Source organism: Haplochromis burtoni, unplaced genomic scaffold (genome assembly GCF_018398535.1).
Source record: "Haplochromis burtoni strain Fernald_Lab_line unplaced genomic scaffold, NCSU_Asbu1 Contig_194, whole genome shotgun sequence".
Taxonomy (NCBI): Eukaryota; Metazoa; Chordata; class Actinopteri; order Cichliformes; family Cichlidae; genus Haplochromis; species Haplochromis burtoni.
Genome location: NW_024582555.1, coordinates 967351 through 985855, shown reverse-complemented (window position 1 = coordinate 985855; position 18505 = coordinate 967351). Strand labels below are relative to the sequence as shown.

The 18505-nt window shown below is 39.8% G+C and overlaps 1 protein-coding gene across 3 annotated transcripts; it reads right to left on the bottom strand.

Moving 5' to 3' along the window:
• Nucleotides 1-5354: 5354 nt before the first annotated feature.
• LOC102301370 (E3 ubiquitin-protein ligase TRIM21) lies at nt 5355-16518 on the bottom strand. Of its 3 annotated transcripts, none has more exons than XM_042226068.1 (3): nt 16396-16518; nt 14570-16226; nt 5355-11387 (listed from the first exon to the last, which is right to left on the bottom strand). In XM_042226068.1, the coding sequence occupies exon 2, from the start codon at nt 16222-16224 to the stop codon at nt 14590-14592; it is 1635 nt and encodes a 544-aa protein (XP_042082002.1). In that variant the 5' UTR covers nt 16225-16226; nt 16396-16518; the 3' UTR covers nt 5355-11387; nt 14570-14589. The 3 variants fall into 3 exon arrangements, with proteins under 3 accessions (XP_042082002.1, XP_005935273.1, XP_014193240.1); XM_005935211.2 differs by lacking the exon at nt 5355-11387 and adding an exon at nt 13673-13720; XM_014337754.2 differs by lacking the exon at nt 5355-11387 and having other exon boundaries at nt 14129-16226.
• Between the last annotated feature and the right edge of the window lie 1987 nt (nt 16519-18505).

Genomic DNA, 18505 nt, shown 5'->3' with positions numbered 1-18505 from the left:
TGAATCTATAAATGCAGTGCTAGCTGAGCCAGCAGTAGTTAGGCCAGAAGTGTAACCATAACTACAACTCTGAATTATGCCACATTCAGAAGTTTGCAGATGACACAGCCATCATGGGGTGTATCTGGGATGATCAGGAAGAGGAGTACAGAAGTCTGGTGAGGAACTTTGTCGCATGGAGTCACACAAACCACCTGCAACTCAACACCTCAAAGACTAAGGAACTGGTTGTGGACTTCGGGAGGTCCAGAGCAGGTCCACTGCCGGTTCAGATAGAGGGGGAGGAGGTGGAGGTGGTCAACAAGTACAAGTACCTCGGGCTGTGGGTGGACAACAAACTGGACTGGTCATGCAACACAGAGCACCTGTATAAAAAAGCCCAAAGCCGACTGTACTTCCTCAGGAGGCTGAGGTCTTTTAACATCTGCAGGAAGCTCCTGAGGATGTTTTACCAGTCGGTGGTTGCTGGAGTACTTTTCTATGCTGTGGTGTGCTGGGGGAGCAGCACAGCAAAGAAGGACTCATCCAGGCTGGAAAACTGATCAGGAGGCTAGCTCTGTGGTCGGCATGAAGCTGGACACTCTGGTGACAGTGGCAGAGAAAAGGACATTAAAGAAACTGCATGGACATTATGGACAATGCTGGGCATCCTCTGCACACGGCCATATAACAACCAGAAGAGTCTGTTCAGTGACAGGTTGCTTCTCCCAAAGACAAGAACTAACAGACTTAAAAACTCCTTTGTCCCACACGCCATCAGACTGTTTAACTCCTCTCTGGAGGGGAGAGGGAGGGGAGACAGGAGGACAAAGGAGGGGGGAACAACTAAGCTGTAGTGCCTCTTCACCTCACTGTGCAATACTTTTGTAAATAGTCAACAGTGCAATAGACTCAATACTTGAAATGTGCAATTCACTTGTATTTTTATTTTTTATTCCTATTTATTCTATTTATCCCCTTTGTATATTTTATTTATATTTGTCTCTGTATTTATATATATGTGTGTGTGTGTGTGTGTGTGTGTGTGTGTGTGTGTGTGTTATATATATAAATATTCTGTAACTCTGTAACTTCTGTCGGTGCTGTGTTTTTTTGGAAATCGAATTTCCCAGAGGAACCCACCCGAGGGATTAATAAAGTTCTATCTAATCTAATCTAATCTAATACAGGGTGGGCCATTTATATGGATACACGTAATAACAGGGAATGGTTGGTGATATTAAAGTCCTGTTTGTGGCACATTAGTATATGTGAGGGGGCAAACTCCTCAAGATGGGTGGTGACCATGGTGGCCATTTAGAAGTCGGCCATCTTGGATACAACTTTTGTTTTTTCAATAGGAAGAGGGCCATGTGACACATCAAACTTATTGGTAATGTCACAAGAAAAACAATAGCGGTGGTTTTGTTTGTTAACTTCACCATTCACATAAAAGTTTGCCTCATCACTGAACAAAATCTTCTGCGTGAACTGAGGGTCCTGTTCCAATTTTTGTTTTGCCCATTCTGCAAATTCTGTGCGCCGATCTGGGTCATCCTCGTTGAGATGCTGCAGTAGCTGGAGTTTGTAAGGGTGCCATTTGTGAGTAGCTAATATCCGCCGAAGGGATGTTCGACTAATGCCACTCTCCAGTGACATGCGGCGAGTGCTACGCTGTGGGCTCTTGCTGAATGAAGCTAGGACAGCCACTGATGTTTCTTCATTAGTGACAGTTTTCTTGCGTCCACATTTTGGCAAATCCAACACTGAACCAGTTTCACGAAACTTAGCAAGCAGTTTGCTAACTGTAGCATGGGAGATGGGTGGTCTCGTAGGGTGTCTTGCATTGAAATCTGCTGCAATGACCCGGTTACTGCGTTCACCAGATATCAACACAATTTCGATCCGCTCCTCACGTGTTAACCTCTTCGACATGTCAATGGCTGTGAACAAAGAGAAACTTGTAAATAACTCATGAAAGAATAAAGTTACGTTGAAACCAAGCACACCATTGTTTTTCTTGTGACATTACCAATAAGTTTGATGTGTCACATGGCCCTCTTCCTATTGAAAAAACAAAAGTTGTATCCAAGATGGCCGACTTCTAAATGGCCACCATGGTCACCACCCATCTTGAGGAGTTTGCCCCCTCACATATACTAATGTGCCACAAACAGGACTTTAATATCACCAACCATTCCCATGTTATTACGCTGTATCCATATAAATGGCCACCCTGTATATTGGTTTCCAGGAAAAAATGCCGTGCTTTTTTCAAATCTTAAAAATGAACATAAATAAAGAAAGACGTATGTGAACCTTAAGGAAACTACAAAAGAAGGGGTTAAATGATATACAGTGGAACCCCGACTTACGAATACCCCGTTTCACAAAAAATTCAAGTTACGAAGGCGCTGAACGGCAATATTTCTGCCCGTGTTACGGCAAAATGCCCGAATAACGAAATCCGCTGGCTGTGATTGGCTGAGCCTACAATGCCCACAATGCCTTCCGAATCATGTGACAAACCCTTGGCTTCCGTACTTGCAGTTCGCTGTTCCACTTGAACGACGTATTGTTGTTCTAGTTAGCAATTAGCCTATAGCCTATCGTTCAGCATCGCCTCACTGAAAACGCGCAATGGGTGCTTCGACTTACGAAAGACCCTCGGGAACGAATTAATTTCGTAAGTCAGGGTTCCACTGTTGTTTGGGTTCTCTAACATATCATTAATGTGAAATTTGGCATAACCAGCAAGGTAACTCTAAAATAGAAAGTGACAAGATTCAACAGTAATACTGAAATACACTCTCACATACAAGTTGGCATAATGAATCATGACATGTAAACAAACAGAAAACAACAGGTAATCCTGCAAAATAGACTTGTGACTAAATATAAATATTAGCAAGGTTTAAACATGACAGAATTTTTGACTCCCATGTTTTGGATGAACATGCTGAACAAAATTTCAGGAATACCACGAGCACAAAACCTAGATTATGGAAAGAGGAAGGTATCCAGCTCTTCTTGGCTGCAAAAATAACAAAAGCACAACAGATAGAAAGAGATGCTGATATAACACACTCAAAGGAAAGGCATGTAAAAATGAACTGTTTGCAGAAGACAATGCTCCATGCGCCCTTGTCTATTAGTGAATGGGGAAACACTCAGCTGAATAAAAATGAATTAACATTGCTCATAAACACATTATAGGGCTGGTCTTGGCAAACATATAGACCCAAGCCATAACAGTGATATAAAGGCTGAAATGCATCCATAAATGCATGAAGCCAATTTTATGTCAATGTCAGTGTTGGCAACTTTCTTTGCATCCTGATGTGCAGTAGTTACACAGCAGAAAAAAGAAAGGAAAACCCAAAGAGCGCATGAACACATATTTGACTCAATACCGAGACTGAAAAATACAAGCAAAATCAAAGCCTTAGCACTACTGATGCACCATGTCAGGTGATTTACATGATATTAGCATACATTTGTGTGCATAATAGGGGAGCACTTTACATATCCTAACTCTAGGTGAATTGAGAATCTGTTGTAGTTTATAGTTCAGGGGAAAATTTAGCCACATTTGCAACAAGGTATTTATTACCATAATTCATGCTTAGAGTTACACTGTAAGAAAAAGTCCTAATATAAAAGTATTTTACAGTTCTGTTCTTCTAGAATATCATTAAATTTACATAAATAGACTGATTTCACATTTCAAATGTAAATTAACGTAAAATCACTGTAATGTAATAAAACATAATTTTCTTGTTTTTTAAATGTATCTGTCTGTACATATGCATATTTAGATTGTTAAAATACATTCACAAATGTATCATGATTTCACAAATATTTGTCTGTTATTTGAAAGATTGAACTATGCTATGGAAAAATATATGAAATGATTCCTATAAACTTTTTTAACATCAAATAATTGTTAATATTATTGCTATTTAGGGCGATCGTGGCTCAAGAGTTGGCAGTTCGTCTTGTAATCAGAAGGTTGCTGGTTCGAGCCCCGGCTCGGACACTCTCGGTCGTTGTGTCCTTGGTCAAGACACTTCACCTACTGGTGATGGCCAGAGGGGCCGATGGCAGCCTCGCCTCTGTCAGTCTGTCCCAGGGCATGCGATCCATTATTATTTAAACCAACTGTTGACTGTATATTTCTGTACATTTAAGTATTATTATTCATATTGCCACATTCATTGACCTTGTTTATAGGTAATTTCATTGTTTGATCACATTAAAATGTTCCTAATTTAATGTTTAAAAGCACTTGAAAAAGGCAAAATCCCATGTAAAATTAGCGCAACAAACTGTATTTTCATTACTGAAAATATTTTTATGAGAAAGTTATTTTCTGTTATTTTCTGGTATTATTTTGGTGTATAAAAAGGAAGTATTTAAACTTCAGTATGTGTAACCAGCCATGAGTGAAAGCGCTGGTTTTAAGTGAATAGATATGTGTATATATGTCTTTTTGTCAAATTAATTTATACATTTGGCAACAAGGAAAGGAAAAACAGGCCTATATTTTCCATTGCAAATAAAGAGAGAGCACATAAAGGTCCCACCCAGGCTGGAGGGAAAAGCAGCTCATGGCTCTGCGCTCACTTTGCAGTGTGTAAAAAGCTAAAGACATTCAGAAAGCTTCTGACACAGTACTTGAGTCAGACAGAGCGAGGCATCCAGACAAAACAATATGAGAAAAAATGAGATTCTTATACTCATCATTTCTATGTATGCAGGAAGCATTTTATTGCTTATAAATCAAATATTTAACTGCATGTTTTAGGCTGCTAGGTCTTTCTTTAAGTTTACCTAAAACACACTGACAACGCAGATCTTGAGTTATAGTGGAATGTGTATCAATGGGAAGGCTGTGTTATTACAAGTGCCTCAGGTGCTGTGGATATAAAAAGTCTACACACTCCTGTTAAAATACAAGGTTTTGTGACACAGTAAAAATCTAATATTTTCAACTAGCTAAAAGCTATATTTTTAGTGGCCTCAGACCACTGTTCAGCATTTTTCCCTGACCAGTGGGTGTGGTTTCCACAATACTGCAAACTGGCCCTCGTCTCTGGCAGTAATTATATTCATTTGCAATCCTTTATATATCACATCATGCCCTTTAAAAAAAAAAAAATCAGCATGTTCATTTTTGACAATTTAGGAAGAGTTGTTAAAAAACAACAACTTTATTTTACAAATATTGTAAAAATTTAAAAGCAATCATACATTATTTATCTTTTAAATAACTGAAAATTATCACACAACTCTGAAATCTGTATGTAACAAACAGAAAATAAACAAATAACAAACAGAAACAAGACAGTTATGTGTTGTCTGAGCTGAGACCTGTAATGGCTTCTCATGCTGCTGTAGGTTATCAGTTAAATTGGCAAAGCATGAAAAGGCAGTTACGCACTATCATTCACACCAGGTGAAACTTGGAGAAGTAGATACATAATCTATTACGAGCTGAGTTCTGTATTTATTGCAAAGCAGCAGGGACCAGTGTCTCCTAAGCTCATCTCACTTGAAAATAGCGACAGCTTTCCCTAATATTCTTGGCAGAGGAACACTAGCTGATATCTCACGACTGCTTGTCATTCTCTAGGATTTGGGGAACTCTTTGAAATTAATGTTGTGACTGTTATTCAAGCCGCTTTCAATAACTGGTTATTGGATCCGCCAAGCCCTCCACCTTTGAGTGTCACCTGAAAAGCTTAGGTATCTCAGTATTTTTCACAAGTGAGTTTAGGGTGAACTGGGAGATTGACAGATCGTTTGTACTGGCATGTTGTGCCGAAGCGAGAGCTGGATGTTAAAGTGAAGCTGCTGACTTACAGGTCAGTATACATTTCCACCCTCAACTATAGTCACTAGCTCTAGGTAGCGATTTTGTCAATGGCTGAGAGGCAGGAACATGGGAGCAGATGAGGAACCAGGACTCTGCCCTCATGTGCAAAGACAGACACTCACTCGGATCGTCACAGTTTGCAGAAGCAATAGCCAAAATTAGCTTCTTCCGAAAGGTGGCAGGGCTCAGCCTTAGAGACAGGTGGAGGAGCTCGACAGGGCCTCAAAGTAGAGGCACACAACCTTCATCTGGCTAAGATGCCTCCCGGGTACCTCATAGGTGAGATGTTCCACTGAGAACAGACCCCAGGCCAGACTCAGGACACTAGAGAGATTGTTTATCTTGGTTGGCTTAAAAACATCTTTATATACCACTGGATGAGCCAGTGGATGGATGGATATTACTCAAGCAGTTGCTGCATTGACTAATCTGTAATGTTCTGTTTCTAACTCTTATAAAAGAGAATAATAAAACAAGCGCATGAAAGCTTAAGCAGTTATAAATCAGAATATCAGCTCAAACGTGTGAGGCAGATGTGGCTGATTTGCATTAAAGCCCAGACAGTTATGATACGATGAGTCATCTGAAGCTTCTGTGTGGCCATATTAATATATTTGAGATCTAGGAGCTCTTTAGCATTTCAAGATTGAAATGTTTTATTGATATGCAGAGCCGGTTTTTTCCTATCTTTTTTTTTAAATCTAATTTGTTCTTTTGTAGTTCATTATATCCTCTTCTGGCTGTTGCGTTGGTTACTAGTAGGAAAAATCTATTCTGTGTGATGACTTTTACTTCAGATGCATGATGGTCAGACTTGTATTTAAATGAACTTAAGTGACATCTTTTGCAACAGGGAGAAAAGGTCATCTTTAAAAGATTTTCTTGTTATATGTGTGACTTTAGCATATATATTATACCAGTGCAGAAATGATCAATACAATATATCAAAAGTGGGTTTTTAGTTTCTGTTTACGCCAAATATCACTGTGTTGTCTCATCTAGGGGACTTCTTATCATCATCTTTAAAGCTCAGTGCTCTGCCCTTTGACTCTGCAAACAACAAAGACTCTCCCCACCTCACAGCTCCAACAGGCCACAGGAGAGTGTCACTCTTTGAAAGAAGAGAAAAACAGACTTCTCTCCTGTGTGTCACTAAAATCATGACGCCCTCTCTCATATGAGCAATAATGCTCGTATGTGTTTTCCTGTTTGGAATTAGAGTTCTTTATTTTTGGTTGTGCTTCCTGATTGACTGTAAATTAAATGCTTCCAGCATTAAATTACTGGTGTTGAGAGATAAACTCTAATCCTGTTATTTTGAGACAGTTTGAAAAAGTTGTTCTTTGTTGCTTTTGATTAACTTGCTTTAGCTTGCGGCTTTGCTTGTCTGGACTGTATGAAGGTCACGAGCCTGCCACCTGCCTTTTACCACGCCAACAGTCCCGCCAATCAAAAACTCAATTGCCTTTGGCTCTGACATACATGTTGATCTGTGATGAATTACCTTAGTATGCACTGTAGACTGTTTCAGTCTGTGTGCTATGTGTCACCAGTGAGCCTTATTTTAATCAAGGTCAGTGTGCTGTCTAATTCAAGAAGGGCTTTCTAATTAATAGCATTATGAACAGCTGAAAGGAGAAGGCCCTCAAGACAGAGAGGTGTTGCTCCATGTTCTCATCTGTTGAGGTGACACTAATTGGTCTGGATTTGCAACCTGGCAGAGATGTACCAGGGCTCTAAATTAACTAATATCAGTTATTTCAGGGGACAGGCAGCTTAGTGAAGGCGCTTTTAGTAAAGCCATCTCAAGAGTTCCTAACTCACCTGTCAAATAAAACCATCAGCAATTTCATTAAAAGTATTATTAGTGTGTTCTTTTTAATCAGAAGTCCATAAAGAGGTGGTGAATATGGATCGAAAACCCACATATCCATCTTTTCTTCAGTGTGGTGAGTAAATACAGTGTTTTACTCATCAGATCTTGAGTATCATCCATTTAAATCTTGAACAATATTTTTTTGTGTGTGGTACTTTTAGATTAGAGACAGCCATCTTTCATTTATATATTTTGATAATACCACCAAGGTTGCTTTGAAATCATTAAAAAACATCTCTTCATTCTACCCCTACTTTCTATCTGTAGTTTAAATGTCATTAAATGTCCTCTGCTTCCCACGTTCCAGCATTTCTCTCTGAAATATGAATTCAGTAGAAGAGATTTGCACCTATGGCAGCAAATGCAGTGTAAATAACTAAGAGAAGGTGCGGCAGGCACATTTAAAACGTGACCTTTGTGACAACAGCCTCAATCACAGAGTTACAGTACAACGTGACTCACCACAATTTGTGCGTAAGGGGAAACAGATGTGTTTGCCATGGCTTCGCATTTTATTTTCACTGTGTAAAAGCAATTTCTTGTTATTTATTAAGCACTTAAAAACAGCTTGCCATCGCGCCATCCACATTGTGACTTTTCCCAAACAGACAGGCGAGAAATACAGTGACTCTGTTTTGTACTTGGTGGTTTCAGTGAAAAGGTATGTGCGTGTGTGTCTGTGTGTGTGGTCTGCTCAGATTAAAGCCTGTCAGAAAGCCTTAAGATCAAAGCCTTTGTGGACCACAAATCTGATCTGTCACTGGAAAAGCCACACAATTTTGTCTCTTCCATCTTAGAGATAGAGAGAAAAGTCACTCAGCTGTTATTTTTCACTCTGTAGGTTTTCAAGTTATGAAATGTGCCATTAAGGCTGTATAAGAGCATCATTGTCCTGTTGTTACTTGTTGTTACCTCTACATTTAATCACAGTGTTGCACAACCAACTGCAACAAATACTATGATTGCTCATATTTTTATTTAAATCAATGCTGCCATGTGTAATTCTTGAAAAAACTCAAAAATTTCAAGTCTGTAAAATAAATTGTTATCAGAGAAACTGACTTCATGTTGTGAAGCGGACTCGCTGATTTCATCGAATTTAACTGGCTAAGCAACAAAACTGCAGCATCGTTACTAGAAACATGCTAGCAGGCTAAGCACTGTCAAACATATAGTGCAGCTTATGATCGAGGGCTTCTCTCAATGCTTACACTTACAACTACTATGATGCTGGGAGGAAACAATTAGCAGGGTCCCAGTTGCATCCAGTTATCCCGCACCAGCCCTCTATAGTACTTCTACGTGGCTAACAGTTTACCGAAGCACCTTTTTATTTGAAATGCTTGCCCACCTCGTCCATTTTCAGCTTGTCAACAGACAGTAGCTTGATGGTGTGACAGTGATGGCTGTAGATGGACTTGTTTACTGGAAAAAGGCTCCCTGGAGGAAACAACACTTTATTTTCATAACTCCAGTTTCATTGAAATTGTCTAAGTGCTGTGCTGCTACATGAGCTAGAAGTTGTTCCACAGCATACACTACAAGTGCAGAAAGTTCATGTTTTTTACAGCAGTAACTGAGAGGCTAATAATAACCTAGTCAAAACACAGTGCTGAGCATTATTCCATCAGACTAATGAGTAGGCCCAGTAATGGCAGATCAATGATTACAGATGATTAGTGTTTCCGGGGATGGCCATGACTTCAGTCCCTGTAAGTTGTTGCTGCTTACTAACTTCAAGTCTCTCCCAAAAGGACAGACAGCTAAATAATGAAGGTCTACAATACAACAGCTGGAGCCGTGGATTTACTGGCTTAGAGGGTCTGATTCAGCATGCCTCGGGGTCGTCCAGCCTTAGTCAGAATGTCCTCCGGCTCTCTGAGGACGGCTGATGGAGCACCGACTCATTAACAGCACTGCAGATTTAGTCTTGTTAAGGGACCCTAATGGATAGATTTATCTCATTACATTTGGCACTTCACTGGATACACATACTGTTAGGAAAAGGCATGTGCACCAGCAGAAACACATTTGCACACGTCTACATACACACACGCCTGCGCACACTGTGTAATTGTATTTTTCACCCAGTCCTTCACCAAGGTAGTGTAATGACAGAGCCCAGTATAATCAGAGATTATGCACTGCTCAAAAAAAATAAAGGGAACACTCAATCATTACGTATAACACAAAGTCATTATGTCAAGAACCACAAACCTTTGTGAATCAATTCCAGCCTTCTTTGACGCAAATGAAAGTGACAACGGGAGCTTATGAGAACCAACAACAAGAAGGGACTAGTTTAACAGGTGATAGTCAGAGACTATTGCTCTATCCATATCTGTCCACTAAAGGACCTCGTGGCATGCTCATGAATTCAGATTCTGAACTGCACAAGTAGGCAGCTGGAGGTAATTTTGCAGGGCTCTGACAGTGTTCCTCCATAAACAAAGGAGCAGATGCAGCTTTTGCAGCTGGGTTGATGCCGTTCCATAGCCATCTCCAGCTTTCTTTGTGTAACAGACCATATCCTGGTCTGGTGTCTTCTCCATGCTCCTCAGACTGTGTTAGGAGACACAGCAAACAGTCTTGTGACAATACGTATAGCCGTGCCATTTCTGAAGAGCTGGACTACCCGTTTAACTTGAATTGGGTGCATCTACCTTTTAACGCTACCAGTAGTGACAAGGACACTGGAAAAAAGCAAACCCAGAGAATAATCAGTCAGTAGGCATGAGGAGAAAGTAATGGTCTGTGGCCACCACCTGCAAAATCATTCCCGTTTTAGGGGGTATCTTTTCGTTCCTTCTTCAGTGCACATGTTGTCACTTTCATTTGCACTAAAAGAGGTGAAATGGATTCACAATGGTTCATTCCTGACTAGAAAGACTGATATTCCTGTGGTTTAACTGACATTGTGTTACTAAGAAACATGGGGAAAACATCAGAAGACTGTTAAAATAGCCTGTCAACCTGAGAGGTCCAAGAGCTACTACACTAAAACTCTGTTATGCTCATTTGACTTAAATAACAAATACATATTATTACAAATAATTATTAGTGTTATAAGTAAGGTACAAATAAATAATATTTGTACCTTAAAATTATAATATTTTTCATGATGACACGAGAGGAAAAGCGAGGAGATCAGCAGACTCCCACACAAACAACAGGGATATGTAACAAATTACATCTCAGTGTTTAGCTGTTGCTGAGATATTGCAGTTTGAATTAAAATGAGGGCCTGGCTGACCAACGGACACTGCCATTCCTATTAGTGTAAATATAATCCAGCGCAATACATTATGAGACATCAGATGTATCTGTTAATTAAACTCATTTTAAACAATTCAAGCATTTAAGACAAAGGGAGGCACCAGTGTGGTTTCTATTCCAACAATACTGTCAGTTATTGTAGTTGCCAGGGATACATATAAATATAGGTTTTAATACTGGAAAGTAATTAAAATACTGTGAACATGTAGCTTTTCATTATTCATTCTTGCACTTCTCTTCACTATCATCGCTTTTCAAACAATGCAAAACAAAGGCTTCCTCGGGGCCTGGCACAAACTGCTTGAAGTGTTCTTTTTCCATTGGTATCAGCATTTCACAGCCATCCAGGATGGCCGTCTCTCTGCACTGCTGTTGTGGCTGAATAAAAGCAAGTGAACAGAATGAGCAGTTAAAAGCCTGTTGTGTGTGTTTAAAGAAAACTGTGTGTGTGTAGATGTGTGCCAATGTGTTTCTCCTGGTGAAAATTCACTGGATCAATAACAAATACAGTGTGTTCTTGTTCAGCTTCAAAAATTTGATTGTGCCTTTTTTTGCACACTCTCTAGGACTAGTCTTTTAATTTGAAAATGCTGACAGGAACCTGACATTATCTGTTTCTCTTGAATTCTTTTTCTTGGGCATTCAATCAACAGACATATATTAAAGGCAATGAAAACTGGATTACTTCCGTATGCATTTAAAGTGCATCCATCCATCCCAGCTACCATAGTGAAGACGCCGTGTACACCCTGAACAGGCCACCAGTCTGACGCAGGGCTAACACAGACAGACAGCCACTGGGACTCATATTCACACCTATGGGTAACTTAGATTAACTAATTAACCTAACCCGCACAAACACAGGGAGAACATGCAACCTCCACACAGAAAGGCCCCAGCCAGGTGTCTGCTTGCAGGAGTACCTGTATATGAGATGGTCTGTATATTTTAAACCCAGTGCCCTTTAACCACGAATGGTGTTGCAGTATGTCACGTCATAAGACTTCATTTGCAGTTAACATGTAACTACTGCACTATGGTCTATTCCGTTTCATTTGTTGTTACTAGGCATGTGAAAATATCAGACTTTTTCTTTTGTATCATTTTTTTTATTGTTGCATCTATTTATTTTATTCCTGCTGTAATAATGGGAATTTCCAAACTGTAGAATCAATAAAGGCCAGCTTATCTCATCTTCATTTACTGTTGTACTGTTATTAATCATAATCCAGTTGTTACAATTTATAGTAACATACACATACACGCACACTAGAATATGAAGTAGCTGGGAAATATATGTTGGCACATTAAGCACAAGCTCTCTTAATTTTGAAAGCACCTTTGAATACTTCTGAAATGTGTTTTCAACATGTTTATGCTACTCCATCTTAAATAAAATATCGAAGTATTGTGTCTGGCAGAAAAAAGCTGTGTTTTCAATCCAAGTGATTTTATCATGCAACACGAGCACATTTTGGAAATACCATGCTGTCATTTGGAGCACAGCACAGCTGTGTATGTGATAACTATTAAAATCTTATCCCTGTGTTTGTGAAGCGCAGAATTAACAATATTTGGATTTTTCAAATTACTCCAGGGGAGAAACTTGATGCTACTTTGGAAGTAGTGGCTACAAAATTACTAAGTGTATGATGTGGGAATGTAAAACTGTCAAGAGAGTCTAATTTGTGTTTTCATTCTGCAAAGTGACAGATGCACTTTAATTGCATATTGTAGTAATTCAATTTTCATTGCTTTTAATATCTGTCAGCAGGATTTAGTTTATATGAATGTTTGTTGAGTGAATGCCTAAAGAAAATGTAAGAGAAACAGATCATAGTGTGCATGCTTTTCACAGATTTCACATATCATGTGCAGTACATGTAATATCTAATCATTAAAGGAATGACAAAAGGCAAAAGAATTTAAAGTGACATATTCAACAACTGTTCAAAAATCAGTCATCAATCAGTCAGTTGATCATTAAATATTTTATATAATGTTTTGGGATCAATTATTAAATGTGTATCAAGTTGGTGCTTCAAGAAATACATAGACATAAAGTTAAAATTCAACATTAACAAGCAGTCAAACAGTCCATCCAGAAGGTGAATTGATTGATCTCTCCTACAGTAAACCTCTTTAGTGGCCAGACTATAGACATTATGGCAACGTAGTATAGAAAATACACATTTATAAACTGTGATTAAAAAACAAACAAACAAGTTTTTAAAGCAATAAGAGAAAACAGACTAATTTATACATTTCATTTGCTCACATTTTACATTTTAAACTCTCTCTAAGCAGCTTTTGCAGAGCTGCACCTTGTGTGTTCTGCTGAAAGTTTACATCTTAATTCACTGACATTAATCGATGGAGAAATTCATTATTATCTAGCATCATGTGAGAGAAACTGACCATCATTTTATTTCAATGGATTTTGTATGCTATTGTTCAATTCAATTCAATTCAATTCAATTCAATTTTATTTATATAGCGCCAAATCACAACAAAAGTCGCCTCAAGGCGCTTCATAGATACAGAGAAAAACCAAACAATCATATGACCCCCTATGAGCAGCACTTTGGTGACAGTGGGAAGGAAAAACTCCCTTTTAACAGGAAGAAACCGGCAGAACCAGGCTCAGGGAGGGGCGGGGCCATCTGCTGTGATTGGTTGGGGTGAGAGAAGGAAGACAGGATGAAGACATGCTGTGGAAGAGAGACAGAGGTTAATAACAGATATGATTCAATGCAGAGAGGTCTGTTAATACATCGTGAGTGAGAAAGGTGACTGGAAAGGAAACACCCAGTGCATCATGGGAATCCCCGGCAGCCTACGTCTATTGCAGCATAACTAAGGGAGGATTCAGGGTCACCTGGTCCAGCCCTAACTATATGCTTTAGCAAAAAGGAAAGTTTGAAGCCTAATCTTGAAAGTAGAGATATTGTCTGTCTCCTGAATCCAAACTGGAAGCTGGTTCCACAGAAGAGGGGCCTGAAAACTGAAGGCTCTGCCTCCCATTCTACTTTTAAATACTCTAGGAACAACAAGTAGGCCTGCAGAGCGAGAGCGAAGCGCTCTAATAGGGTGATATGGTACTACAAGGTCATTAAGATAAGATGGGGCCTGATTATTTAAGACCTTGTATGTGAGGAGCAGGATTTTGAATTCTGGATTTAACAGGAAGCCAATGAAGGGAAGCCAAAACAGGAGAAAGTCGTGTTAAGTCATGACCCCAAAATTTAGATGCAACAGATGTAACATGCCTGAAAAAAATTCTGAACACATTACTTTACAGTACCCCTTACACTGCTACAGCCACTTTGGCTCATAAAGACCATTTATTTAACCCTGAAACGCTTCAGAGTATCACTTTTGCACAGAGGGCAGCAGATAGGGAATGTCTTAGGGACTGCATAGACATGAAGTTGTCTGTCTTCCAGGTGACACATTATGACACACAGTGCTGACAGCGATGGAGGGAAGAAACAAAATGACAGGCTGCAGTTTTAGAGGGGGGAAAATAGTGTTGGAATCACTCGGCAAGTCCAACTCACCATGTCAACCCCTTCAAACCTCACTTGTTGTTTCTGACAGGAGTGATGATCAGCGGGGCTGAGTTTTCAGCCCCATTAGTAGCACACGGACTGAAGAAGGGAAAGATCTTCTCTTTGAAGTTACATCCAGTAAAGGAGAAGATGCTAGCCCTCGTGTCCACATCATAAAAGGAAACCTGACCGTCCTCATAATCAACAAACACCCCGATCTTTTCAGGTACCTCCGTCACATGAAGAATTACAGGAGGGTCTGTATTGGCTGTGAACTCGTTTCCCTTTCTCAGCCAAATTGTCCAGTATCCATTCTTTGGACTCAGTCTTATGTCCCCCCTCCTGTTGATGGATTGCTTTGCAACTCCTAAGTCCCACTGTGTTTTGTCTTTTACTTGAACCTCATAGTAAAATCTTCCTGAGGCGAAACCTTCTCTTGCCAAGACATTGTGAACACAATCAAACCTCTCTGGGTTCTTTGGGACACGCTTCCTTTGGGTTCCCCATGTGACTTGCTTCCCATCTTCAGAAATATAGAGATAAGAGTTTGCTGTGTCAGGATCCAGTGTCAGTTCCACAGCGTGCCGCCTGACTTCTTTAAAGTTGGGATCACAGAGCATCCTTATTTCTCTTGTGACTGTTGCCTCCAGCGAGGCCATAACTTCCTGCATTTTAAACGGGTCGCAGCTAAGAGTCACATCAGACCAGTCCTTTACTTGAGGTGGAATGATGGTAAGTGAAAGGTAACTTTCAAGGAATCTGAAGGGGTCGTCTGTGACTGAAATGTTGTCAAGCTGCTGGCTTTTCTGGGTTATTTGCATAATTTCACCCTTCAGTTCATTAATTAAGCCGTCTGCCTCTGCTTGCTTTTTTCTCTGCTTTGTCTCAATTACATCCGCTAGCTCAGCTTGGCCTCTTTTAATGTACTCCACCATAGCAGTCATGACATGTTCACTGCATGACAGTGCCTTCGCTGCATTATTTTTGTTAGCCTCCAGTGAGCGTTCAATTTCCCAAATTTTCTGCTGACGTTCATCGATCATCTTATTCGCGTCTTTTTTTTCTGATTCCAGCTGGTCTTTCCTCATTAGAGCCTCCTCCTCTAGAGTCACTATCTTATGCTGTTTATGGTCCCTGTCTTTGCAGGAATCACAGAGAAACATTTGATCCACGCTGCAAAACAAATCTAAAGGTTCACCGTGATCTTTGCAGATCCTGCTCTCCAGGTTTTCAACCGGGTGAATAAGCTTGTGTTTTTTTAAGGCCAAAAGTTTCTGATGAGGCTCGAGATGTATTTGACAATAGGACATCATACACACTAAACAGGACTGCAGGGCTGGGCGCCTCGCCCCGGTGCAAAGCGTGCAGAGCACATTTCCATTTCCTGATTCTTCTGTGATATTAACAGACTTTTCTTGAACTGATTTCACGAACTTTGCTGCCATTTCGGCTATGAAATGATTAACCCGAAGCTTTGGTCTGATGTTAAACTCCTCTTTGCACAACGGACATGATATTAATGGATTTGAGGTGTCCCAGTAGCCTGTGATACAATCAATACAGAAATTGTGCCCACAGGGAGTTGACACCGGTTTACTGAACACACTCAGACAGATGGAACAATGAAAATTCTCCTCAGCTATTAGACTTGCAGGAGAGGCCATGTCTAGAAGGAAAGATAGTGAAAGTCAGTAGAGTTTCAATATTAACTGTGAGATTACCAAGAAATTGTTTGTCTTTAAAATGTTTTCCTAACTATCTGACCACCTGCCTAACCTATAAGATACGACCAAAAGACAAGAAACTTGGAAACTTAAAAAAAATTGCAAAATTACCTGTTGTATCAAGACTTTACTCGACTTCCAGCAGCATAAAAGACCGTTAAAACTGTGCAGCTCTTTTTTTCCTTTTAGTTTCTCTTTCACAGGTCACTCTGAGGCCACTCCCATTTCCTCATCTTCTTGCGACAAGTTAACCCATTGTGCGCACAAATATAGAGAGCATATAAATATATATATATATATAAATATATAAATCCCTTGTACTTCTGTTTTTAGTGGTACAAATAATCAGCTTTTATTCTGTTTGGCATACTAGTAAGATATTTAGATAGGTGTGTACTTAGCTATGTGGGCGCATGATGTGGGCGTACGCTGCATGCGTCATCTCTCTCATATCCTGTTAACGTGTTCACGGTTGTGTATTTGTGAGTCTTTTCTGTGTAGATGTGAGCACATGGTGCAGCTTCAGCAGCTGATAATGAATTCAGTGACTGACTACCAGTGTGCAGTGTAATTAAAAGGGGTTTAGACTGACTAAACAATCAGGAGAATTATGGACACTAGCAAAATGAATGTGAGGTCAGAATGGAGAATGATATATACTGACACACACACACACTCACACGTACCTATTACGATCGTCTTATCTGACTTAGAGCTGCCTTGAGTCTCGTCTTATTCAAGCCTCGACTCAATGCCCTGACTACCATAAAACATTTAAATGACATTTGAATCATCCAGTGTTTCCTTTGATCGGGGGCTGAGTGAAACTCTAGGACCCAGCACCTTAGCTTCCTCTGCATGATCCAGTGACCAGTTCATCACAGGATGAGAGTCAAAGTCTTTTCCTCCCTTCTTTTGTTTCTTCCCCATTATCCCCATTGCCCCCAAAACCTCCACCTCCCACCCGACTCATGTGGCTCTAACATTGAAGGCATTAATAACAGATCACATGAGCTGAATGTTTGATCACACAGACCTCCCTATTAGAATTGAATCCCTCTTGCAAGGTGTCTGCCCCGTTTTGAACTCAGTGTAAATCCAAAGTAAAGGCCTTGCCTCTACAGCACACCCTAGAGTCCAAGACAAAAACTGTAATACTGACTTAATGCTGGAGTACTGCTGTGCTATTACAGAACATGACACTAAAAAACAAACAAACTAAAACCATAAATGGTGTATCAAAAAGAAGCTTCCAATTCCAAAAGGCTATACTTTTTAAAGTAATGGACAAAGAAGCTGGCAGTAATTGTTAAAATACATGGCAATATATGAAGTGTTAGACACAAAACAGTGTCCACAAGTGCTCAATGTGTCTCCCTCCAGATGCACAGCATATGTTGTAATGGTAACCTTTGTGCAATAATTTTGCAGCAATTTGCACAAAATTCTAAGTTTGTTACACCAACAAGCCACGACTTGATTCCAGTTAGGGGGATTTGTAAATCTGATCTATTGCATCATGGCTGCATCAAGCAGCGAGGAGCATAATCTGCTCCATAATCTTTTCCAAATTAGGCTGTTGTTGTTTACTTCAATAACACAAAATGGAGTAGTGAGCTGTACTCAGTGTGTAATCTTAACACTATTTTGAATTTGAAACCACAGATAGGAAAGGTTTAAATAAAATTAATTATTATTTAAGATAACATTGTTTCCATACCCCGCCCCAAAAAGTCACCATAAACCCATTCATATAAAGTAGCACTCTTTTCAAAATAGACCTACTATGACCACCCATGATCAGCTCCATTTTTTTCTTTTATCTTGGACTGGCAGAGAACCTTTTGTGAATCACAGCTCAAAATAAGGCTTATTTAGCTTTTACTGGGCTTTGGTGCAGGCTCTGTGTTCAGCTTCGATGTGAATCAAACCATTTGAACTCCTCTACATTTCAGGCAGCTCTCTTCTCTTTGGCTGTCCTTCACAATCAAAAGACTTGGACAACAGTTTTGCTGTCCTAGCATCTAGAGCTTGGTACCTCAGATGAAAACACATCCCCTCACTGACACCACAGAGAACCAAAACTAGAAAAAAACGGAGCCTGTAGAGTAGTGTGGATCGGCCATTAGGCTACAAAGAAAATGAGCAACTGCCATTCTAACAACACGTTACAGAAAAAAGAAACAGAACAATAGGTAAACAGATTAAAAAAAAAAGATAA